The following is a 26,954-nucleotide window of genomic DNA, read 5'->3' as shown; positions in this document are numbered from 1 at the left end:
TAGAGTGTTAGACCAGGATCTTGGAGACTTAGGTTCAAATCCCCAATCTGCCATGGAAACCTATGTCAAGGTAAGGTAAAATGGAGCAGAGAATTATGTGTGCCATTGTGGGTCCTCATTGAGGAGAAAAATAGAGTACAAATGAAGTAAATAATTTCATAAAGTAAGCAGAATCAAAATGGGGGTAGTCAAACAGAAATAAATGATCAGTCAGACAGGAATTAAAATTCACAGGCACATATTTGAAATCAACAAGTCTATCTTGCGGGAACAGACGAATTAATAGATTTTCTAAGAATTTCTAAACCATATAAGCACTCTGCAATGGAAAATTATGTGTTGTCTTTTACTAAATTGTTATGTATGGGAACTAAAGATTACCAGTGGACTATTGTGGGTGTTCTGGCCTGGCTCATTGGAGCCATACAGACCGAGCTTGGGAAACTGGGAACAATGGGCAGCAGGATCCAAATACCTGCTGTCTGGGACCAATTACAGGGACCCAGTCAGTTTGAATGACCCAATACTGTGCTTGCATGGGAACCCAGAGTTGTATATCGTTCAGGCCCCATTGGCCATTTGCCAGTCTTGTGCTTAGCCTATACTATGCTGAAATCAATAAAGAGCTGATGTTCTCTACCACCTCGCCTCATCAATGCATAGAACCCACTATATTATATAGATACAAACAGGGCTGGCCCAATGCCCTGGGGTGCCCTTGGCAGACTTGCTGCCTGGCACCCCCCCCAAGCACCCCCCCTGCGACTCCACGCCCCCTCCCTCCCTTCCCCACGTGTCAATTGCAATGCTGGAACTGGCTCTAACACCACATTCCGGCACCCTGTCCCCCCCCCGGTGCTCCACTTGCCTGCCCACCGCTGCTAAAAGTGGCAGCGCTCCGCTCGCTCCCTTCCCCCTGCTTGCCGGCTAAAAGTAAGCTTTATTTTATTTATTTATATTTCGACTTATATCCCGCCCTTCCCACCGAAGTGGCTCAGGGCGGCTCACAACACACAAACTTACATACGTTTATCTTAAAAACATTTACATAATAAGGATTAAAACAGTAAATTAATAAAACATAAAACATAAAAAACAGAGACAAAATGCGCAGGCGCAAGCTGTGAAGCCGGCAAAGCTTACTTTTAGCCGGCGAGCAGGGGGAAGGGAGCAAGCAAGCAGAGCGCCGGGGGGGCGCTGTGGGCAGGCAGGACGCCACGCTGGGGGGGCAGCCGGCGGCCGGAAGGGGGCTAGCGGTGGCCGCAGCAGCAGCAGGGGGGGGAGGGAGGCAAGTTAAGCACTTGCCTGGGGCACTGGAGGGGTGAGAGCCCAATTTGCTGCCCCCTGCCTCTTGGCGCCCTAGGCAACCGCCTAGTTTGCCTAGTGGGCAAGCTGACCCTGGATACAAACAAAATGTCCAGTTACAGAAAGAACTGCTGTCCTTTCACAGCAATATGTTATGACATTTGGGAGTTCTCTATGGCAAATTTTCACCAGACTGGAGACATTAGAGAACCACAGGACATAAATCTGTGCCATTATATGGGACACAAAGTTTCTAATTGTAGCTCTGTATGTTATAACAAACAAACAGATCCAATCAACTTATGCTATGCATTTGTACAATATTTCTGCCCTTGAATGACTTCCATAAACATCTCATTACAAGTAATGCAGGTTTTGGGCTCACCAATTAAATCGAAATCTCCTTATTACATGAATGAGTAGATTATTTTCTGCAAGGGCTATATTTCTGTAAGATAGCAGCAGGGGGTGGGGGGGACCCAACTGAACAAATGAGTATGAACAAACTTAAAAACAGTGGAATCTTTAACTGTCTCTAGTGGAAATTTATCCAAACATGACAATAAGACCTTGGTCCTGCATTGAAAAGCCTTAATGTTCTGTGCCTCTATAAACTGCAGCATTTAAAAACAAAAACCACGTTGGCTATGAGTAAATGGTTTATTTAAAGTGCATTTTTGGCACAGTATTTGTATAAATCATCTTAAATATTTCATTCTTAAAATATACTCAGGAATATCAGCATTCTGTGCAAAATCAGAAATCCTGAGCACAAGATGTGGTATTGTTTAATATTGGATGTACAAAATGGTAAAAAAGAATGCCTAAAATATTTCCTTGTTTACTGTACGACAACATCCTCAAGTTAAACAACAGCATACATGAGAACCACCAAATATTTGTATTCAGAGCACAGTTCCAGCATGTCCAAATTAGATCAGCAAGGTGGCGAGGTACGTAATAAACTTAATGCATTAATAAATTAAAATTCTAGGAAAAAAGGTGACTATTCATCATGCACAAATAATATATCATTCCATGTAGTTCTCTGTGTTTCTAAAACATGTACCAAAAGCTGCCTGGATATTTTGTAAGAAACAGTTTAAATTTCTAAAAAGAAAGTTAGGATTAAACAAGAATTTCAAAAACAATGCAGTTTAAGAATTTCTAATCTAAACATGAATCTGTTTGTAAGTACATAAATTAGAAATGAGTAACTTTGTAGGTTACTGTATCAGTTACTTCAAATTTATGTAGCAGGAAAAAATGGTTAGAGCACCTTTAATAATCACTTTATTATAGAAAACCCCTCCCCACAAAATTAAGTTGTTATATTGCCAGAAAAAAAACGTTATAGTAATAAAAAAAAATAAAATTATTGTTGTTATACGGAGTCTGCATGCTTCTTCGGTAACAGACAAAGGGTATTTGCTGAGAAGGAAGCCAGGGGTCAGGTGGGTGTTCTGTAATAAGTGCACCTTTGATTAATTTTCTTAAGCAAAACTTCTGTAAATATACAAACTCTGAAGGATCTGACACAAAATGAAATGCATTTGAAAAAAAAGATTCAGAATCAGTTCCAATCCCCATATTATGGCCTGGATCCAAAGATCCTGCTGTAGAAGGCACTTCTACTCTTGCCCAGAGGAGGTTCACCAATTCTCCTCTCCATCTACAAACTCCTTCCTTCAAAAGCTGGTCTAGAGCGACTCCTGAACCTCTGGAGCCAATTTAGGGCATGGCAGAGGATAGCAGGTGGGGGAGAAAACCAGTGATCTCATTCATATCCTTATCTTTCTCTGCAAGTCCTCTATTCAGCATTGTGAGGTTTCTTTAAGGTACTGTGGCTGGGATTCAGAGTTGCACTATGCATACCAAATAACTTGAGCGTGCAGAATGAAATTTTGACTTTTTCCTTTGAACAACAGGGCATCAGTTTGCAATGCAGCAGTACAAAACCACCTTGAGCATATGGAACTAGTTGTGAGATTTTTTTGGGGGGGAGGGTCCCTATTAACTGTTAAACTGGCAGGATTTAAGAACAGGTTGTTAAATAATCCTATGACAATATAATTTATACTCAACTGCTATTACATACGAACACAGTAACCAAGTTTGGGCACACTTTTCAACTTATTTACAAAAATACATCTACTCATTTAAAACAGTGAGCAAAACCATTCACTGGACAGTACAATATATATTAGAAAATGATTTTAAATGGGCAATTATTTGCTTAGTGCTTCTTAATTTATGGCTGCAATCATTTGTAAAGAGCTTCTTAAATTAAGACCGAGCCCAGGTTTGCCTCTTTAATTGACAAATTCGATATAATCACATAATATGACCCTAGGCTTAGAAAGTATATAATTGACAAATTAATTCAATAGTTGATGAACTCTCTTTATGCAATCTTGATGAAATATAGTATTGTGTCCCCAGACAGACAATGAAAATAAGATGTAGATTGGGGGAGTTAAATGCTGTTTGGGTGTTCCCAAGTGCACATAGGGCTTTTTGGTTTTACTTTTGTTGCCAGGCAATGCCCGGCAACTTGTGGGAGGGTCGGAGGGGAGGCAATGTTCCAAGAGAAAAATGAAAAAGAAAAGAAAGCCTCAGCTACTCGCTGGAAGTTCTGATCATAGAAGTTTGAGTAATTCCTAGAGCTACCCAGAAGTGACAAGGGTACCTCTAGCAATTGCCATAAACTCTATGGAAATTTTACCATAGCAACTCTGGCAACTGTTAAGAGCGACCATTGTCACTTACTGGTAACTCCATGAATCACTAGGAACTCTCTGGTCAGCACTTTCGGTAAGCAGCAGAGACCTTATTTTTCTTTTTAATGTTTCTCCCCAAGATTATTGTGCTTCAGCCCTCGTTTCCACTTGCAGATCAGCTGAATTTCTGCAGGCAAAGGCTGCAATTACCTGGAAGTCCACCACCATAAGTGGGCAAATGGGACCCCAAATCATTGCCCAGTGTCTTCTGACAAGTGCCTGGTAAAATGTGCAAGGGACTACATCTGAAAGGAGGTGATAAGGCTCTTTTTTTCCAAAGACAAATATATGCACGGACATCTCTGGTTCCATGCTGGGCCATATGTAAACTTACGATACTTTTCAGTATAGTCAATGTCCTCCCAAAAATGTAATTGAAGGCTTCTTAAACAGCCCATACGACTGTAATATTTTGCACTTTCTTATACTGGGGACCACATAACTAACTTGTCTGAAAGCAAATGGGGGAGGGGGATGACACAAAATTGAAAACCAAAGTCTGAAAATATCACTGGTAAGAAACAGCCTGATCTAGGCTTGTTTTGTGCACTAGTTAGTCTTGTTCCATGATTTCAAACTTGGACTCGTGCAACACAGTATTGTTTTGGTTTGTTACTCTGAAAAAAACAACACACCAGGATTACAGAGTTGTTTTAATCATCCTTTTCTACAATCACTTCACCATGAAGCACTTTTCTTCTCTGACGTAGCATGTGGAAGTACAATTGTGGAAACACTGTCAAACAAGAAAAACAAAGGACCATGTCAAAATGTACAAAGCATAATTAGCACAAAAAGGGTGGAAACAAGTTTAGTGAGAAGGAGTACAGAGGTCTGGGGCCCTGAACAATCATGGAAATGAAGGGAGGCAAGCAAGACACTATTGCTATAGTATATGTACATTCAGCAGCGATTTGTCAGTGCTCTTACACCTCTCCCCAATTTTCTTTCTCTTCCTCCCATGGCTTCGTGAGTTTTTATTCTGAAAGAAGAGTGATTGAACTGAGTTTTCCTTGGCCTGAACCTTCTTTAAATGAGCCTGTGTGGTGATGACTGCAACTTAAGATAAGAACCCAGTCTAACACATAAACAGAAAGTTATGTGATTTGGGGTTTCGGCCCGGGTGACAGAGTTGCCAGGCCCAGCCTGGCACCCAGTGGACAGGGAGATGAGGGAGTGGCTGCTGGTGACATGATGTCACTTCTGGGAAAAACTTGGAAGGACAGGGTTTTTTTTCCTACCCTAAGTAGACTTAATGCATCTTACCTTCCTCTCCCCACAACAGGCACCTTGTGAGGTAAGTGAGGCTGAGGGAAATTGGAAAGAACTGTGACTGTCTCAAGGTCACCCAGCTAGCTTCATGTGGAGGAATGGGGATTCAAACTCTTAACCATCATACTGGCTCTCATCACTATTCCTCTCTAGGAATCACTGGAAACTCTGTGATAAAACTATGGCATTTCTGGTGATTCCTAGACAGGACTGATATAACTTCCAGGTTTCCCCCAGAAGTGATATCATGCAAAGGCACAACAGCCCTGTTAAAATTTATTGCTGCCTCTTGATTTGCGTGGGAAACAAGTGCTGAGGGTTAGGGAATCCTCTGCCCTCACCAGAGGACTGGCAACCCTACTGGATGGTCTGAGACACACTCCCAGTGGAATCCTTGTAAAAGGGTATGTGTGTTCATGTGACTCTGAGTAGAAGACATCAGTTGTCTAGAGAGAATTTAAATTTAAAAAACTTTTAGATTATTGTGCACTATTTGGCAAAATTGTTCTTCATGTTATAAAGAAGCTGGAATGGGATCATTGCTATCTTCATAACTATTTAATGATTAAGTATGTCACTCTCAGCTCTTTGGAAGTATGATGGAATACAAAATTTGGTTATTGCTATTACTAATAAACAAAATCTTACTCCACTGTTATTAAGACAGATATCTACCACCAAAAACAATATGTTTACATACATATCTGCTGATACCTACATGGTATATAAGAGGCCATGACAACAAGCAGGAAGTAGTAATAGTCAAAAGAGACGTTATACTTGTTGGGAAGCCTCACTGAAAACATGCCTGATTTCTTCACGTAAGGCAAGGCAGCATAAATTGTTAGAAGCTCACCGACAACTCCCACAGGATATAAAATGATGAAAAAATTGTACCTGGAAGAAATAAATAAATAAATAGTTGCATAGCTCCAAGAATTTTTTCTGAACAGTTCACTTTTCTGCTTTGGATATTAAACAGCACACCAACAGCACTTAGCTTTTGCATAGTGGTTTTGAAGTCCATTGTCTTTAATGGACTTAGGAAGCCCAATTTTGTCAGGTCTCAAAAGCTAAGTAGGGTTGGCACCAGTCTATATTTGGAAGAGAGAATACCAAGGAATGCCAGGATCATGAAGCAAGAGGCAGACAATGGCAAACTACCTCCATATGTCTCTTACCTTGAAAACCCCACAGAGTCGTCATGAATTAGCTATGACTTAATGGCAAAAAAAAAAAGTAGCCTGGTATTTACTATAGTTAATACTGAAGTCACTGTTCCTCATTCCAATTACAAAAACAGTGAAACCAGACCTCCACAGATGTGGTATGGAAAACTGCATACTTTGGGGGTTTCTCCAGGCATGTAGAAAAGACAGCATTGTAAATTAACTAAGAATCCCTAACTCCACCCCAAAACCCAATCTGATGTGGCCTGAATACAGGGACCAGGAGCACAGAATGTTGAGAGCAGTTTAGTCAAGTAACATAAAAAGGAGGGAAAGGCTGCTCAAACTTCTAAGACATCAGAATATTGGAGGGGGAGATTTTGGGGGGTGGGGAGGGGAGATTTCCAAGTATTTCCTCAACATCACATTTGTTTTTCCAGATCCACAATTTATCATCCCCATATTGCAGTTGGAGGGTCAAAAAAGTGGTAGTCAAAAAATACTACCTAACAGGGGTGGCCAACGGTAGCTCTCCAGATGTTTTTTGCCTACAACTCCCATCAGCCCCAGCCATTGGCCATGCTGGCTGGGGCTGATGGGAGTTGTAGACAAAAAACATCTGGAGAGCTACCGTTGGCCACCCCATAGATTTCTGACTGAGGTAAATTTTAAACTGGTGATTTCCTGGATCACTGTTAGACACTATGCTAAATTTCTTACAAAACAAGGAAAACACAATGAAAGATAGAGGTCTTGGCATATTTCAACTGCTTCAGAGAAATGTATTAGTCACCTTCTTTATCAAGACCATACAAAGTAAACCATGCAATTGCAGATATTCATGAAAAACTGAACTCTTGAACTCAGACCAGAAAAGGCAATGAAAGTCCCCTTCCAGAGTAGGTTGCCAACCTCCAGGTAGAGCTTGGTGATCTCCTTGAATCATAGACCATTTCCCTGGAGAAAATGGCTGCTTAGAGGGTAGATTTTATGATAGTATACCCTACTAAAGTCCTTCTCTCTCCAAACTCTGCCCTCCTCAGACTCTACCCCCAAATCTCTAGAGATTTCCCAGCTCAGAGTTGGCAACCCTATTCCAGAGTCAGAAAGAAAGGCACATTCCATGACCCAAACAAGTGAGATTTAAAAATGGAAGCCATGGAACCTGAAACTCCCACAGGGGCTGGAATAGCACATAGGTTAACAAGAATGCACTATATGGGATGCAAGAAGAAATGAAATGGATTAGTGGAATATAAAGAGGAGCCAAGAAAATAACTCAGCAATATACTTTAGGAACAATGGCAAACACACACACACTCAAAAAAATAAGACATGCACTCTAAATTGAAGCTAAGGAATATATATTCACATCGAACAAAGGCACGCAAAGCCTCCCTGGCAGCAAAACCAGGAGATGATATCCAAACCTATTACACTCAATCTGACATACTTTTATGCATTTGATGAAATGGGTAAAAGCTTATACAAGATTAAAGCTTTATGGTGCTTTAAAACTCCAGTTTATTTTTGCTGCAACACACTGAAGTGGCTACTCCACTGGAATGTTGATATGATATGATCACAAAGAGTTTAAAAAGCACTTAAGTGGAAAACATCAAATTCATTCCTAGAAATCTTGAAATCTCAATTTAGAGAAATACAAGACAGAGACAAAGCCCAGAATATAACAGGCTAATTTATTTGAACGGCAACTCATAAATCCCATATAGGAAAAGGTTTTTTCCCAACAAAAATCTGTTCTTTTAATGATGATTTATGCATTATTTACAATAATCAGATAGGTATTGTAGCATCTCATCAGCCCTAGAATTTAGAGTAAACTCACAAAATAATCTTCAGGGCATACTGGAGACGAACTGCAGTTACAACAGTCTAGCCCAAAGATGGGCAAACTGCAGATTGTAAGCCACATGTGGCTCTCAAAGCTCCTCTGTCCCATTGGCCAGTTTGGAGAATGCATTTGCCTCTTTAAATCATTTCTCCAAGCCCAGCCAGCTAGTTAGTTACTTTCTTTCCACCTCTCCCTCTTCCCCTCACATCTATTTGCCTTCCTTCCTTCTTGTCTTGCAGCTCTGACATTCATGTCTCATAAGAAGAAGAAGATATTGGATTTATATCCTGCTCTCCACTCTGAAGAGTCTCAGAGCGGCTCACAATCTCCTTTACCTTCCTCCCCCACAACAGACACTCTGTGAGGTGGGTGGGGCTGGAGAGGGCTCTCACAGCAGCTGCCATTTCAAGGACAACCTCTGCCAGAGCTATGGCTGACCCAAGGCCATGCTATCCAGGTGCAAGTGGAGGAGTGGGGAATCAGACCTGGTTCTCCCAGATAAGAGTCCGCACACTTAACCACTACACCAAACTGGCTCTCATAGCCAGCTTCAAGAGGGGATTGGATAAACATATGGAGCAGAGGTCCATCAGTGGCTATAAGCCATAGCATATTTTTGGAACTCTGTCTGGGGCAAATGATGCTCTGTATTTTTGGTGCTTGGGAGGGACACCAGTATGAGGACTTCTAGTGTCCTGGCCCCAGTGATGGACCTCCTGATAGCACCTGGGTTTTTGGCCACTATGTGACACAGAGTGTTGGACTGGATGAGCCATTGGCTTTATCCAACATGGCTTTTCTTATGTTCTTGTGGCTCTCAAAGATCTGACATTAATTCTGTGGGCTCTTAAATTAAGAAACTTTGGCCACCCTTGGCCTAGCCAATCTGCATCATACCAACTCCCTTGAGTAACAGGCAGTATTTTTGTTTTAAGTTCCATTCAAATCAAGCAGGAGAGGGGAGAACGTGAACTTTTTAACATATGAAGCTGCCTTATACTGAATCAGACCCTTGGTCCATCAAAGTCAGTATTGTCTAATCAGACTGGCAGCGGCTCTCCAGGGTCTCAAGTTGAGGTTTTTCACACCTATTTGTTTGGACCCTTTTTTGGAGATGCCAGGGATTGAACCTGGGACCTTCTGTTTACCAAGCAGATGCTCTACCACTGAGCCACCATCCCTCCCCTGGGCTTTGAAGCTGGGAGGGACCTGGCTTAGGCTCCAAACTTAATATCATGATATAGTCCATTTAAGTCATTTCAGAAATACAAGAATTTCTTTTTCTGATTAAGATTGTCTATATAGGATATAGTGCGTGAGTGGTAGCTAATGCTAGAAATCTTACTTTACAAAGTAGTACTTAATTTACAAGTACATATACTTCATGGAGGGAAGATAGCACAGTATAGTGTGATCTCATCAACTCTTGGAAGCTAAGCAGTGTAAATACTTGGAAGGGAGACAACCGAAGAAGATTCTTCAGAGGAAGCCAATGGCAAACCACCTCTGCTTCTTGCTCACTCTAAAACCCCTTCCTTGCATCATAATAAGTTGGCTACAACTTGATGACACTTTACACGTGCATGTAGCACCTCAGTGACATAGAGCAGTCAACTTTTAAAATTTCACAGTCAACTTTTAAAATTTAAAATCTATCCAAACTTGAACCACATTCTGCCCGATCAGAATATGATATCTGAAGAATAGCTATAAATATTAGCTAGAGGAATCAAATCTACATTGAAAAAAAAATAAACTAGAAAAAAATACAATTTAATCATCTCTTGTTACTCTAACTCTTGGTCTTCTCAGTATTAACCTTTCCAAATACTTTTGTTGTCAAGGTTGGGTTAATGCCAACAACTTGGCAAAAGTCTAAACAGAGTTCCTTATTGACTCATTCAAAAATGGGAACCATCAGGTGGTTGCTGGAGATCTCCTGGGATTACAACTGATCTCCTAGTGATACACCTGGAGAAATGGCTGCTTCGGAAGGTGCACTCTATGGCATCATACCCCACTTGAACTGCAGGTTCAAGTGTCCACTATGCCCTGAAGATAATTTTGTGAGCTAAATATAAATTCCAGGACTGATGAGATGCTACACCTATCTGGCATCCTTTAGAAGAAAGTCCTTCCCCTTCCCAAACTTCACCCTTCTCAGGAATCCATCCTCAAAATCTCCAGATATTTCCCAACCTGGAGCTGGCAACCGTAAAGTCACCTAATCACCATATCACTTTTGGATCTCCTGACAAAAAATATGTAATCTTTCATTGAAATTTGCCTCCATTCCTGAGGACTGGAAGGCAGCAAATGTCACCCCCATCTTTAAAAAGAGTTCCAGAGGAGATTCGGGAAATTACAGGCCAGTCAGTCTGACTTCAATACCGGGAAAGTTGATAGAAACCATTATCAAGGACAGAATGAGTAGGCACATTGATGAACACAAGTTACTGAGGAAGACTCAGCATGTGTTCTGTAAGGGAAGATCTTGCCTCACTAACCTGTTACAGTTCTTTGAGGGGGTGAACAAACATGTGGACAAAGGGGACCCAATAGATGCTGTTTACCTTGACTTCCAGAAAGCTTTTGATAAAGTTCCTCATCAAAGGCTCCTTAGTAAGCTCGAGAGTCATGGAGTAAAAGGACAAGTCCTCTTGTGGATCAAAAACTGGCTAATTAATAGGAAACAGAGGGTGATTATAAATGGGCAATCTTAGCAGTGGAAGATGGCAAGCAGTGGGGTGCCACAGGGCTCAGTACTAGGTTCCATGCTCTTTAACTTGTTCATAAATGATTTGGAGTTGAGAGTAAGCAGTGAAGTGGCTAAGTTTGCAGACAACACTAAATTGTTCAGGGTGGTAAGAATCAGAGAGGATGGTGAGGCACTTCAAAGGGATCTGTTGAGGCTGGGTAAGTGGGCGTCAATGTGGCAGATGAGGTTCAATATGGCCAAATGCAAAGTGCTGCACATTGGGGCCAAAAATCCCAGCTACAAATACAAGTTGATGGGGTGTGAACTGGCAGAGACTGACCAAGAGAGAGATCTTGGGGTCGCTGTAGATAACTCACTGAAAATGTCAAGACAGTGTGCGACTGCAATAAAAAAAGGCCAACTCCATGCTGGGAATTATTAGGAAGGGAATTGAAAACAAATCAGCCAGTATCATAATGCCCCTGTATAAATCAATAGTGTGGTCTCATTTGGAGTACTGTGTACAATTCTGGTCACCGCACCTCAAAAAGGCTATTATAGTATTGGAAAAAGTCCAGAAAAGGGCAACTAGAATGATTAAAGGTTTGGAACACTTTCCCTATGAAGAAAGGTTAAAACATTTGGGGCTCTTTAGCCTGGAGAAGCGTCGACTGCAGGGTGACATAATAGAGGTTTACAAGATTATGCATGGGATGGAGAAAGTAGAGAAAGAAGTACTTTTCTCCCTTTCTCACAATACGAGAACTCGTGGGCATTCAATGAAATTGCTGAGCATTAGGGTTAGAACAGACAAAAGGAAGTACTTCTTCATCCAAAGGTGATTAACATGTGTAATTCACTGCTACAGGACGTAGTGGCAGCTACAAGCATAGCCAGCTTCAAGAGGGGTTTGGATAAAAATATGGAGCAGAGGTCCATCAGTGGCTATTAGCCATAACATATTATTGAAACTGTCTGGGGCAGTGATGCTCTGTATTCTTGGTGCTTGGCGGGGGGGGGGGAGTGGAAGGGCTTCTAGCCCCACTTGTGAACCTCCTTTTTTTGGCCACTGTGTGACACAGTGTTGGACTGGATGGGCCATTGGCCTGATCCAACATGGCTTCTCTTATGTTCTTATGCACTTGTATTAACTGGTGTACCATTATACCAAAATATAGCAGAACTCTGGATCCACAAGAAAAAGTAAGAGAGCATTACATAAATAATATTTAAAAGGATCAGCTTTTCTAGAATGATGTAATACCCAACACCTACAACCACCTGTAAGTGTACACTTTTTAGTATATTCTGGGTGAACCTTTTGAAAGACATATGAGAACTTCTAAAAATAGTAATTTTACAAGCACCGTGTGGGTTAACTAAAGCACTCTGCAAACCTCATGTACAATCATATCCAGAATTCCTACAGTTTAGACCCACTGATTTCAACTCTGCATAGGACTGCACTGTAATGAAACAAAAATGTTCTTTGAAGACCAAACTGGGTTATAAACCATACACTCAGCTCTCAGAGCTAATTCTGCATGCATGAAATTAGCATGCACGGAACAATGAGAAACTAAACTGCAAAACATTCTCCACCTGGCCCATTTTATGAAGTATGGCAAGTGGTTGAGCATATTGAATGTGTAGAAGGAATATCGAGTGATCTCTGTCATAGTCCATATGACCAGGAAAAGAATAACGCTCTCCTCGTTCTGGATCTGTAAAAGTATAAAGTAACACTTTCTGCAATAAAAATTTAAAATAGATTTTCTCAAGACAATGCACCAAAACTACCATTTTGGTCATGCTGCTCTGCATCCAGCATTCGTACTGAAAAACTGCCTACTGAATGGAAAAAGTACAAAATTCACACATACACACAGAGCTATTTAGAGTATTTCTTATGTTTCCAGCAACCATTTCAATTAATATCTCAAACAATTCATATGTTGCCTAATTGCAGGGCACTATTCGCATAATTGATACAACTTTCAACAGGGCCACTATATTTGTTAGCATGTCCTTTCTCTGCATTTCCACAAGACTTCAACCTGGCCACATTTTCATTCTGTCATCTTCTTTATTTCCACCAGTTTAATATGATTTTGCTGGCTTTTCTGTCTCCCACACAGGTTTCATTTCTGGTACATTAAGGTTGCGATCCTAAGGGCATTTCCCTGGGAGTAATTGCCACAGAATAAAATGGGACTTAAGTTTTGAACAGACCTGTTTAGGATTGCTCTCTAAGGCTGCAGTCCTAAGCATGCTTACCAAGACTAAGTTCTACTGAACTACGGTCTCATGGACCTCAGCAGAACTTACTTTCAAGTAAACATGTGAACTGGGCTGCATAAGACTTTCTTCAGGGAGGCTGCAAGAAGATTATTGGCATCACAGTCCTATGCTTGTCTAAGTCCCATTATGTTCAATGGTACTTAAGATTTGTACCAATGATACCTGTGCTTGTATACTAAGAAGTAACTGTTCAATGGTACTTGTTCCTTGATAAATGTGCATAAGATTGGACCCTTAGATAGGAACCAGGCAAGAACTCTCAGTGAAGTATACCAAGAGTGAAGAAGTACAGTACAGTACACTCATCCACAGTATGTTTAATGTCTGAGTCATTGAACTGCCTCAGCAGGTAGCATATATTTACCCACTACGTCAAGACATGAGGTCGTACCAAACAACAGATGTAATAAGCAACAGCAAATTAATTTCCAACTCTGGGAAGAAGGTGAGTGGGTATCTATTTATTACCTTCTGAGAAGAGGAATTACAGACAAGTAATTTTCTTTTCGTTAAAATGGAAAGAATTTTGTAATAGACTTCCATGCCTGAAGACTAATAAAAGCTCCAGGGATTCTGTGAAATAAAATAGAGCGATACAGATTTTTGTTACAAGTACAGAAAAGAAGACCATAAGCGCTTCTTAACAAAATGAACCAATGACAAACTCAAAAATCACATTTTCAAACATGCCAAGCATTTTCAGGTATCACATAAAGTCAGGGAGGTGTTTATCCAAGCTCATAAAGCCAAGTGTTTATCACTGCTGCAAATCTGGCTATGGGAAGCTTTTTAATTTGAATTTCATTTGTCTTGTTGACAGGTATTTTACACATGGCGGTAATTTTTGTTTGTTTGTTAGCACCAGACTAACCTGTACTTCTCAGAGCTCAGAAGCTAAAGCAGGATTGGCCATAATTAGTACTTGGATGGGAGGTCACTAAGGAAGACCAGCATTGCCATGCAGAGGCAGGCAATGGCAAACCACCTCTAAACGTCTCTTGCCCATGAAGGGTCATCATATATTGGTTGCATTTTAACAGCATTATTACTATTGTAAACCTAATATTCTCAAGGAAGGTTAATATATTCCTTTGTAAAGGATATATTTTTGAAACCCTTGACTGTTACAAGCTGCAACCTTATACAAAACTTCTATCTCCAACATGTACACATGGGTAGAAGAAGAGATTGGATTTATATCCCGCCCTTCCCTTGGAGTCCCAGAGTGGCTTACAATCTTTTTTCCCTCTCCCTCCCCACAAAAGACGCCCTGTGAGGTAGGTGGGCCTGAGAGAGCTGTTTTGTGGACTGCTCTTGAGAAAGTAGCTCTTTTAAGAACTGTGACTGACCCAAGGTCACTCAGCAGGTGCATGTGAAGAATGGGGACTCAAACCCAGTTCTCCCAGATTAAAGTCTGCACACTTAACCACTACACCAAACTAGCTCTTTAAACATAAGAGTTTCTATGTGATGCCTTCTTCAAAGCAGAAAAGTTAGGTCAGGGCTCATTTGTTTGACAAATGGAAAGCTCAGTTTTGTCCAGTTCTCTTCAACCAGACTGTTCAAGGCAGCTATTCTGTCAATCCTATTTGTTATGCTTCTGTCCTACCTTACTTCCACTAAGAAATCCAAAGCAACTTCCACTGGGTTTCCATGAGGTTTCCCATTCAGGAATTTACCAGGCCCAGACCTGCTTAGCAGCAACAAAATGTCCATGTACCACAATTCAAGATCTAACTATGCCTTGACCTGTAATCATTCTCTCCACAATCCATGGACAGTTAACTGGACCTTTGTAGTCAAAGCTCACATCTAATAGAGTGAAGGATCCACACAATGCCAGGTTTAAACCCCAACTTTGCTACAAAGCTTGCTTGAGTCTCCTTGGGCTGGTCACTCTCTTAGCTAAACCTATTGCACCATATCATTGTTGTACAGACAAATGGAGGAAAAGAAAGTGTGGTGTAGTGGTTAAAGTATTGGATTAGGATCGAGAAAGCTAAGGTTGAAATCCCATTCTGCCATGGAAGCTTGCTGGGTCATCTTGGACCCAGCCTAACCCACCTCACAGGGTTGTTGCGAAGGTAAAATGGAGGAGAAGAGAATGATGTAAGCCATGTTGAGTGCCCATTGGGGGGGAGAGTGAGATGTAAATAAAGTAAATAAATACATGTTGTAAGTCCTTTTGGGTCGTCATTGGGAGGGGGGAAAGCATACCTAAATAATTAAGTGCTTAACAGATTATTACTCCAGCCATAAGTCAAAACAGGTATGACAGCAGCTAGACCAAATACTCTTCTTGTCAACACAAACATCTAAGACCACAATCCAGTATCATCTGACTTAGTTTGGACAAAAAGTACATCTGCATAACTGAGTTATGATTGAGGCTATGTGTTCTGACGGCTTCTAAATTTTTAATTGTACATGTGCTAATATTAAATATATTGGATTATATTTATGATTACTAATAATTTGTCTTCCCCAATTAAGCATATGCTCAATCAAGATGCATGTGATTTTCAATTTTATATTTTGTGTGCACAGTGTGTGATGACTTCAGAATATTTAGCACATTAACACTTTTAAGCAACAAAACACAAATACCATGCATACACACCAGAACGCAACGACAGCCAACTACACCGCCAAATAAACAACACAAATGAAGGATAAAATGCTTCTCATTTTTAACTTGAACTAAAAGGGCAGACTTCCAAGTTACAGTGATTGTTGATGTTGTAATCAGTGTGGTTAGTAACTGGACGACCCACATTTGAATTCCCACCCTACTATAGAAGCTTGTGGGGTGAACTGAGGCCAGTCACACTTTCTCCCCCTAACCTACCTTACAGAGTTGTTGTGAAGATAAAATGGAGAAGAGAACAATTTGGGTTCCCACTAGGGAGGATGGCAGAGTATAAATGAACTAAATAAATAAATGCATTATGTGGCTCAAAGCAGATTCATACATTACAGAGCACCAGAAGGATAGAGTGTTCTTTTCCCACCCTTTTTGTATGCATATGAAGCATAAGTTGCACATCTCATCAAAGGATGCATGATTAAAGTTTTGACTTTGTGGGAAAGACAAGTTGCTTCAGTGACAAGTCACTAAAACAGTACTTCAGGGGTTTTTTTTAAAAAAAATTGGAAGTCAGGTTATGCATGTCATCTGATTTGTCCCTCAGGCTCTGGAGGCTCCTGTATTGAAGAGGTTTTCTTATCCTTTCAGTCTTCGCACTCCCTCCACACAGAGCAGGGGCTCCAGTCTTTATAAGCCTGTAGGCCAGGGCTTTTTCTGAGCAAGAACGCACAGGAACGCAGTTCTGGCTGGCTTGGCATCGGGTGTGCAGCCTAATATGCAAATGAGTTTCTGCGGGGCTTTTTCTGTGGGCACTTCTGCAGTTCTGAAAATAGAGAATGGGCACCCTGCAAAATGGCTGCCAGGAGGGCTGGAGCACAAGTGTTTGAAAGGCTGTAAGGTAGAAGCAGCTGTTTCTGAATGGGTGCTCCGTAACGGTGATACCTCCTGGGTTCCTTTGAAGGAAGCCAGGCCTAACCATTTGCTTTAGACAGAGGGAAGCCAGGCCTGACCATTTGCTTTGGGGCAGAGATGCCTTAGAGAAGGAGAAAATGGGCACCAGGAAACCCATCAGTGGGCACCCCTGACACAGACCCTATTCCTAATCTACCTGGTCCTATTTACTGCCATGAATTCACCCTCTTCTCCCTTACTATTGCTATGTTGTGCAATTTGAATGGAAATCCTAAACCTATAAAAGCTATTGCAGTGTTTGGGAAAAGCAATAACCATTTCAAATGCAAAGTACAAAGATAATAAATGAACTAAATAAATAAACCGTTAGGGGAGGGACGGTGGCTCAATGGTAGAGCATCTGCTTGGGAAGCAGAAGGTCCCAGGTTCAATCCCTGGCATCTCCAAAAAAGGGTCCAGGCAAATAGGTGTGAAAAACCTCAGCTTGAGACCCTGGAGAGCCGCTGCCAGTCTGAGAAGACAATACTGACTTTGATGGACCAAAGGTCTGATTCAGTATAAGGCAGCTTCATATGTTCATATGTTCATAATGTAAGTTGCAAAGATAATGGCATTTATCAGTTTAGCTTAACCTTAATATGCTGCTCTATTATGGGGGACAGGGAAACAATAACTGTCCTTGTATTCAATTGTGCTACAAAGACAGGACACAGAAGACATGTAAGATATATAAGACTCCAAGAATTCTGACCAGCAAGCAAGAGTGAAGGAATATAGCAGATGCCTTTTATTCAGCATAAGAAAGAAGGCTTGTGCCACCTGCTGGAGAGACAGTTTAATGGCTCAGTACTTAAAAAAAAAGAAAAAGAAAACACAGGTGGAAACACTGGTCTAAAGCTAACATTCATTCCATCTGTAAACATCAAAAACTTCCAAATAGCTACAATGATGACTCCCCCAAGAGAAAAATTGTGTGAGATGTTGTAAGGCATTTGCTGAAAAGTGCTTTGTGCCATCCAGCCAAAGTGAAGCATTTTTAGCACTTAGTGATTTCCAAAAGGAGACAATTCAGCACATGTCAAATTATCCCAAAAATTCAATAGGACTGAAAAAAACTTTAGCTGTATAGCAGCTACTGCAGCAAGCAGTAGGATTTTGGACAGATATTAGTGCATCAAGTCATATCAGCTACCTGCTTCTGAAGAAACATACAGAGAATGCATAGCTCTATTTATTTCCAGAGGCCAACAGCCAGAAGCCCAGGGATAACCCAACACACTAAAGCACAACACTGCAACCTAGCAAATCTTCATTTAATAGCCACTGACCATTCTGAAGGTCTATAGATCATTTCCCCTGTTTAGGAACATGGCTGTAATAATGCCTAATGTTTCTGATCTGTTATCCAGCTGCTGTTCCATGAAGCAGTTTCCCACTTAGTTCATATATAGATTTTTGGGTGGAACTTTTATTAAAGACTCCGAATATATTTACTATTCTGGACTCCCTGTAATCACATGCATACATAAATAAATCTAACAACCCTATTTAAGATCTCAGAACCCTTTTTATTTGGAAAAAAAAATTAAAATATTATACTCAAGCTATTACCCAAACTCTGCTAGGGTTTCTTTGTAAGTGAATAATTACATATCACAATTAGCATTCTGAAGTTACATACCTTAATCCAGGACTTTTTTTGTAGCAGGAACTTCTTTGCATATTAGGCTTTGCATATCACCCCCCTGATGTAGCCAATTCTCCAAGAGCTTACAGTAGGCCCTGTAAGAAGAGCCCTATCAGCTCTTGGATGATTGGCTACATCGGGGGGGGGGGGGGTGAAGCCTAATATGCAAAGGTGTTAGTGCTACAAAAAAAGCTCTGTACTCAAATGCAAAAATTGATTTTATTAATCTCAAGGAGTTCTGTTTCTACATTTCTCTCAGCAAGATCAACCCTTAAATTACTTGAATTCTTATTTTAGTCCATACGATTTCTAGAACAAACAGTTCTCTCAGGGTGGCTTCCATAGGACACATCAACATTTGTATTGAGGATGCTGCTGTCCAAATCAAATCAACTTGACCAAATCATTTTTATAATATGAAACCCAGTAGCTTTTGCTACCAAGTGGCCTCTTGTCCATAAAAACCTATACTAGAGTAGAAATGTATTGTTCTTTGCAGCACTAAGATTCCTGTTCATTTCTAAATTTGGGTCCAGAAACAACTGAATGACCAAAAAGACTTTTGGAGTATGAGCTTTTGAGAGTCAACAGACCCCTTTTCTTTCTAACTTAAAATAAATAAATAAAAGAATGGAATCAATGCAACTAAGAAAACACCTGTGTAAAATATAATTCACTTAAGGCTTTTCTACTTAGCCCATTCAACATGTGCTAATTTTAAGCTCTCTCTGGAACGGGAACAGCTGACAGCTGGGTGAATAGGTTGAAGAAGAGAAGTGTCAGCCTTTGATCTTGCTTAACAGACAGAGCAAACCAGGCAACAAGCCAAGGTAGCTCGGATATCCATCTCCAGTGGCTTTTAAGTCCTCACCTCCCATGCATGAAGCAGGCACAACTGAGGAACTTCCATGTTCTACCTGCAGCTCTGTTCACAGTCCTTCTCATTCCTTGTGTCTCTCTACTGACCAGTAGAAGATGTGTCTATGATGATAACTTGCCACCATACTATAACTTGCCACCAAACATGCCTTACTAATACTGTCAAATAGGTCTATCCAGTGGAGACAAAGATTTATATTTTTTGCTCTGACACTTACCTGCTTTATACTATGCGTAACGAACCACACCATGAAGATTCTGGAACTCACTTGGACCCCAGTCACAAGCACAGAGGTGTGCACTAATCCTTAAAAAGAGAAACAGGTCATCTTTGTCCCATAGGGCAGGACTGGGCTAGTTAATTGAGAAACTGAAACAAAGACTCACCAACTGCACAGTGGACTATCTGTAAATTTAAAAAGAGACAGATAGAATTACAAGATGATTTATTCAAAATTGTTTTTTGGCAGTGTAAGGGAAGGCTTAAGTACTAAGTATGTGACTATAGGAAACCAGTACAAAACTAATAACTACAATTTATGAATCCATGTAAGCACAGTTTGTAAGATGATAACCAGTAATAAAACATATATCAAAGTCCTGAGATTCCTTCCCTCAGGAGTAACATATAAAATGTGGCATTCCACTTCTTTGCAGTAGGAGAGAACCCTAAAGTTATAAAGAGTCCCATACACAGTTCTTCTCTCAAATAAAGTGAATGAAGCAGTAACAATTCCAATCCACAACTCTTTCAAATATTGTCCTGTCAGATAAGGTTAATGAAGCAGCAGCTGGAGAGGTTGCCAGCTTCACTCCCATTTTAAAACAATCTTCAACAGGATTTCTCTTATCTTAGAATTCCAGATCAAGAGCACTATTGAATTTTCAGATTTCAATCAAGCAATCATGAGCTAGATTTCTCATGAGCAGCATAAATCAAAGCATCAAATGCCTATCTTTTCTCTTAAGTTGTACCAGAGGTCATTTTGTAAAAAAAAAAGGTGCTGGAGCTCATTAGCACAACTCATTTGCGTAACTTATTTGCATATGCCACATACCCCTGACATCACCAGAAGTTGTACTGAATTATATCATCTTCTTGAATTATAATTGCCATAGTAAAACCTTAATCCCATCATACTTTTACAATTACCATATTTTTTGGACCATAAGACGCACTCCCCCCCCCAAAAAAAAAGTGGGGGGGAAAGTGTGTGCATCTTATGGAGCGAAGGTACGTACCTTCGTGGGGGGGTGCGATCCGCAGCCTCTGCCTCCGATCCGGCGCTTCCCCCACGCCTCCCTGCCTGGCTCCATCTTCTTCCAGCAAGCGCTGGGATCGCTCCACGTGGCCCCACCGCAAACCCAGCGCTTCGCGAGCACCGGCTGCGGAGGGGGCAGCGTGCTTCCTCCTTGCCTGTGTGCTTGGCTCCAGCTCTGATGCTTAAAGCAAGCGCTGGGATCGCTCCCTCCGTCCTCCAATCCCAACGCTCGCTTTAAGCATCACAGCTGAAGCCAGGCACACAGGCAAGGAGGAAGCACCCGCCCCCTCCGCAAACCCAGCGCTTTGCGAGCGCCGGCTGTGGAGAGGGCAGTGTGCTTCCTCCTTGCCTGTGTGCCTGGCTTCAGCTGTGATGCTTAAAGCAAGCGCTGGGCTCGGAGGGCGGAGGGAGCGATCCCAGCGCTTGCTTTAAGCATCAGAGCTGGAGCCAGGCACACAGGCAAGGAGGAAGCACGCTGCCCCCTCTGCAGACGGCGCTCGCGAAGCGCTGGGTTTGCGGTGGGGCCACGTGGAGCGATCCCAGCGCTTGCTGGAAGAAGATGGAGCCAGGCAGGGAGGCGTGGGGGAAGCGCCGGATCGGAGGCAGAGGCAGCAGATCGCCCCCCAGGAGGAAGGTGCGTCCTATCGTCCGGAGCGCCTTATGGTGCGAAAAACACAGTACTTTCTCCTATGTGGCCCCTGTGGCATGATGAAGATGTCCATCTGTCTGCTTTATATGTTTTGGTTATATTCCCATTTTTTTGTGGGGGCAAATATTAGAAAGTTTGTCAGATCTTAGAGTGCAGCAAAATTCTCACAGGGGGGCGGGGTTGAACAATGGAGCCCAGAAGCAAGTATTTGGGGGTGGGGGAAAGAAAGAAAGTACAATAACATTTAGAGGTTCTGGAGCTCCACTCCTGTGAGCTCCTGTCCAAAATGAGACCTGAGTTGTACATAAATAGACAGACAACAGTGAAATAAATTTTGTAAATAATTTTTACACAAGAAGCATAATAATAATGAACAAAAGAAGTGCAATTTGGAAATATAACCTAAGAGGGAGTAGATGCACCTAACATGATCTTAAGGATTTCATAAATAGCAAAACAAGATGGCCACACAGAATTGCAGATGTATGTGCAAATTCTAGGAAAATTCTTCCTTCACCTTGCTAAAGAGTCATCCTGCTGAATGCTAGTGCTAAAAGAGTACCTTCCTCAGCTTCAGTAGATAAGCGCCATGGGACAATGCCCCGACTGCTAAGATCTAGGGCTGGAGATCAGGAAGCTGCTTATTGAGTCTTGAATCTCTTGAGTGCTACAATATAGGACAGCTAGATGTGAGTTCAGTAGTACCCTGGAGACCAACAAGATTTTTGGAGGTATGAGACAGAGTCAAAGCTCCTTTTGTCAGACTCTCTGAGCTTTGACTGTAGGGTTGCCAAATCCAGGTTGGGGAACTCCTGAAGATTTGGGGTTAGAGTTCTGAGTGGACAGGGACAACAGTGGAGTACAATGCCATAGAATCCACCCTCCGAAGAATCCATTTTCTCCCGGGGAACTGACTGTTGTAGTCTGGAGATGAGCTGTAATATTGCAGGATCCCCAGGTTCCACCTGGAGGCTGGCATCCCTATTTGACTCTTGAAAGCTTATACTCTTGAAATCGGGTTGATTTCTAAGGCTCTATTGTATTCAATCTAGCTTTTTAATGGTCTGCTTCTGTTTTATGGACAGTCTTATGCTGTTTCTGTCTTTTTTATGCAGTGTTTTTTTAATTGTAGGGCACCTTGAGCAGGACTGTGAAGAGGCAGCATAGAAACATTCTAAATACATAAAATCTACCTCAGCCATGGTACTGGAACCCAGCACCCACTTAACATACCACATTACCAAGTGGAAGGGACCACAACTATGGGCATGAAGTTAGACTCACTAGCAGAGACCCATAGTCTAGATGCTGACACTGCAAAGTTGGTTACTAAACCAACTTTACAGTGCAACTTATGTCCTTGTCCTAGTATATCAGAGAACTTGATTACCATACCCTTAGTATGCTGGATACCTTAAAATATGCTCTTTTGGAGGGTAAATCATGTCTATAATAAAATATATATGTATAATAAAATAGATATGAACTCTTCTGTAGACTTCATCAGTTTAAAATTATACCAATGACATTTTAGGTGAAGAAGTGTTTAAAATATTAATATATATACCACAAAATACACAACACCTCCTCTAAAAACAGGAATAAAGATAAATAAGCATAGATCATTAAGTCATTTTCAGAGGTTCCTCCTGCACTCCTTTCCACATGTGGTAAGAATTATTCCTTTATAAACCAAGCCCATTCTCTTCAATTAAAACATCCCCTTAAGAGAAAAAAAACAAAATGTGTATCCTCTAAACAAGGAATTTATATGTCTATTAACCCCTGGTAAAACTATTTACTTAGGCAAAATTTGTAGGACACTTAAAAGCTTACCTCAAGCAAAGCAAAAGTCTGGAAAAATTTAAGTATCTTTTGAATGCTTTTGTACAAGCCTTTGTGTGTTCCGTTCTCCAAGTAAAAACGTGCCATGGCAATGGCCAGCACCAGCCACCTGGAAGCAGGAAAGAAAATGAACATCCTCAAAAAAAGAGCATACAGGAAAACGGTTCATTCAATTAATTATTTCAAACACATACTTCATGCCAGTTATAATACCAGCCTTGCAATTTCCAGAAGGGAGAAAATTGACCTTTAACAAATGTTAACAGAACTTACATTAAACCAAAATATTAATGCATGTACTTATGTTAAGAACTGGGCTCACCCACAGAGGACTTTGTGGTAAGAACATAAGAGAAGCCATGTTGGATCAGGCCAATGACCCATCCAGTCCAACACTCTGTGTCACACAGTGGCCAAAAAAAGACAAAAAAAAAAACAACCAAGTGCCATCAGGAGGTTCACAAGTAGGTCTAGAAGCCCTTCCACTTTGCCCCCCCCCCCCAAGCACCAAGAATACAGAGCATCACTGCCCCAGACAGTTCCATTAATATACTGTGGCTAATAGCCACTGATGGACCTCTGCTCCATAGGATATGAATGTACTCCAAATATATCCAAAATTAAAGAGTTGCTTTAAAAGATAACCAGCAATGCCCAGAACAAGATCTATATTTTTTTTTGCGGGGGGTGTGGTGGTGGTAGTGACGCTCCCTTATGGGCCCATTCTATATTATGGGCCTATAGATTAGAATGGACCATTCCCAATTTGGCATTCCCCCCCCTCTGTTGCCAACCGGGGCAAGCACCCCTTCTGCCCCCCAGGGCCCTGGCAATACCACTTCTTAAATAAATCACCAAATATTCATCTTTTCTGCAAATCCCACAGGCAGATAACATGTCACTTGACTTGGCATTTTTCCCCTAACAGACTGGAGCTCTCTGTAGCAAACTGGGAAAGGCTTCATTTGAAGTTGTTGGCTAGAGCCCCACCCCCTCCCCAGCAGCAGAATGTTCTCAAAATGTTTCTTCAGTAGGAAAGAGAGTTCCTCTCAATGAAGAAACTAATTTTCTTGCAGTCCCACTTGTAATTGGACCCTAACCCATGACTCTACCCAGGATATGATGTCAACTGTACTGGCTTTTGCCATGTTTATCCAAAAGATTACTTGTGCAAACTCATGGTCACTGCAGCTGTCAGAATGAGCAGCTGCACATGAATTGTACATTGTGTGCAACTATATGGTGTGAAAGCTGTAGTCATTCAGTCCTACTGGTACATGCAGCATGTTTGGTTCTTTCTTTTCTTCTGCCATTCCCTGAAACAGACCCACAGTCAACAGAAGAAATCCAATAAACATCCTGTGAGCCACAATATATGGCTAAAGAACCTGTCTGGGCTATAGGCCTGCCATTATTATTTATTTTATATATTCATTGCTTTATCATAAGAGAACCGTGATGAACCTGCCATTATTGGTCTGTTTGACATTCCATTTTAAAAGGGCAAAATTGAATTTCTGCACCCAGAAAAAGTAACCCATAAGAATGCAGCAATTCCTCCCTCCTTCTCCATCCATTGTCCAATCAGCCTTCAGATACCCGTAAATACTCGACTGGTCAGTGTTTTTCAGTTCCTAAAATGCCCAACTGATGGCATCCTAATGTGCCAAGGGGAAATAAAAAATCTATCCTTCCAGGAAGGGGGAGACCTGTTGAATTTTCTTTATAAAATTCCTCCTGCAAATGAACTGTCAATGTTGGCCTTGCTTTTGTAGTACGATTATCATGAACAGTACTTTTGCTCACACTGAATAATGCACTTTCAGTCCCTTTTTAGTGCACTTTAGCAAGTTTGCCAATGGTTTTTGCTGTTCCATATAGTAAAATTCAATTGCCAAGTGCATTTGGAAATGAACTGCAAGTGCATTTATTCAGCATGTGTGAAAATGCTTAGGTGTTCATTGTTTACTAGCCATCACAGTATCCTCATACATTTCCCATTCTCCGGCATTCCACTGTAAAAGGGCAAAGTTCCATTTCAGGACCCAGAAAAAGTCATCAGGACTGTCTAGCTCTTCCTGCCTTCTTCACCATCCATTGAAAACCCTGGAAGAGATCTGAAGAAGGCTACTTCACACACGGGGAGGGACGGTGGCTCAGTGGTAGAGCATCTGCTTGGGAAGCAGAAGGTCCCAGGTTCAATCCCTGGCATCTCCAAAATAGGTGTGGGCAAAATAAGTCCAAGCAAATAGGTGTGAAAAAAACTCAGCTTGAGACCCTGGAGAGCCACTGCCAGTCTGAGAAGACAATACTGACTTTGATGGACCAAAGGTCTGATTCAGTATAAGGCAGCTTCATATGTTCAACTTCTGTGTGTGCAGACAACCACAGGTGTGCACACGTGGGTTTCACAGCGTGACCAGCTGTAGCAAGAACTTTTTCCCGGAGAAAATACATCAGAGATACATCAGTCTGCCTCTTCGAGTCCCGCAACCGCACATTACGCGTTTCATTCTCACGATCTGGCCATCGCAGAAGGCAGGCCTCGCGTCTCCTCTCTCAGCCCCCCGCCCGCGCCCCGTCACTCAGGTTACCTCGGCCAGCCTCCCGCCCCGCCCCCCCCGGCGGGGAAGCAGGTGCTCCAATGGCAAAGCAGCCTGCCCCGAAGGAAGCACGTACAGTAAATGGGAGGGGACCCCTGAGGCGAGCTGAGGGAGCGTGTGAGTGCCTTGGGCGGCCGTCGCAGTAAATTATGCCTAGGGAAGCAGTCTGCCCCCATTCCCCCCGTGCGGCATTCCTGGCTTGGGCTATACTTAACCTCTCTGGCGGGCTGGAGGGATGACGTCCTTGCTTTGCTGAAAGGCTTGCACCGTATTAGGCAATGCAGGCGAGCGACGGCTAGCCCCCACGCGCTCCTCTGCTCTCTTCTCCCCAAGAGCAGAGCCAGCCAGGGCCTGGCGACCGACCGGGCTTGCGTGGCGAGAGGCGTCCCCGCATTTCGCCCCGGGCCGGGGAAGAAGGGCTTGCGGACCGGGAAGGCTGGCCCGCTGGCGGCCGGCTTGAGAAGAAGCGCGCTCGAGGCACACTCACCCGGCGGTCATGGCGATGTTGTAGAAGATGAGCCAGGCTGTAGTGACCGCGCCGCCCCGCCGAGGCGCTTTCTTGGCGGCCTCTTCCGCCGAGCCGTTGCCTGCTCCGTCCTCCTCGCTGGACGCCATGGGTTCCCTCGCTGAGACCAGGCGATGATAGACGGGGGCGCGCGGGGGGACGGAGGAGGAGGAAGAGGGCGCCGCGCTGACAGCTGGAGCTGACTCTGGCGCTCGCCCCATCTGTCTTCGCAGAGCCGGAGGGCGGCTGCCCCCGAGCAGCTGCTCATATGCTGCGCTGGCCTGGCCCGCCCCCCTCTGAGGGACGGCTCAAGGCATTCCGCCACCCCGAGCGCCCTCCTGCGAGGCGGGCCCTTCGCAGTCCGACTTGGACGCCGGCCGAGGGTCAGTGGCACACAAGTGCCACGCACCACCCTCCTGAGCCGTTGCAAGGGGGGCTGCAGACGCAGCTCCTCTGCAGAAGTCTGCCTTGGAGCAGAGAACCATGCTAGCGCGCCGGGACTGAGGCACATGGCAGAAGCTGGCGCCGCTGCAGCCCGCTTTGGAGGTGGCAGGAGCGGCAGGCCGGCGTGCCTTCTTGTCTAGATATCTGGCGCCCCAAGTGGCCGCTGGGATCATTTGGGCAGCCTAACGAGTCCTGCCCTCT

The 26,954-nt window shown here is 42.6% G+C and overlaps 1 protein-coding gene across 2 annotated transcripts; it reads right to left on the bottom strand.

Annotated features, from left to right (window-relative positions):
* Nucleotides 1-1,951: 1,951 nt before the first annotated feature.
* HACD1 (3-hydroxyacyl-CoA dehydratase 1) lies at nucleotides 1,952-26,704 on the bottom strand. 2 transcript variants are annotated; one of them, XM_060248415.1, is made up of 7 exons: nucleotides 26,292-26,704; nucleotides 23,193-23,310; nucleotides 19,833-19,851; nucleotides 19,664-19,752; nucleotides 12,682-12,803; nucleotides 6,076-6,254; nucleotides 1,952-4,821 (listed from the first exon to the last, which is right to left on the bottom strand). In XM_060248415.1, exons 1-7 carry the CDS (start codon nucleotides 26,528-26,530, stop codon nucleotides 4,739-4,741), a joined length of 849 nt encoding a protein of 282 aa, XP_060104398.1. In that variant the 5' UTR covers nucleotides 26,531-26,704; the 3' UTR covers nucleotides 1,952-4,738. The 2 variants fall into 2 exon arrangements, with proteins under 2 accessions (XP_060104398.1, XP_060104399.1); XM_060248416.1 differs by having other exon boundaries at nucleotides 19,664-19,746; nucleotides 26,292-26,694.
* Nucleotides 26,705-26,954: the final 250 nt, after the last annotated feature.

This window comes from Heteronotia binoei, chromosome 10 (genome assembly GCF_032191835.1).
Source record: "Heteronotia binoei isolate CCM8104 ecotype False Entrance Well chromosome 10, APGP_CSIRO_Hbin_v1, whole genome shotgun sequence".
Classification (NCBI taxonomy): domain Eukaryota; kingdom Metazoa; phylum Chordata; class Lepidosauria; order Squamata; family Gekkonidae; genus Heteronotia; species Heteronotia binoei.
This window is presented reverse-complemented; position numbering and strand designations above follow the sequence as displayed.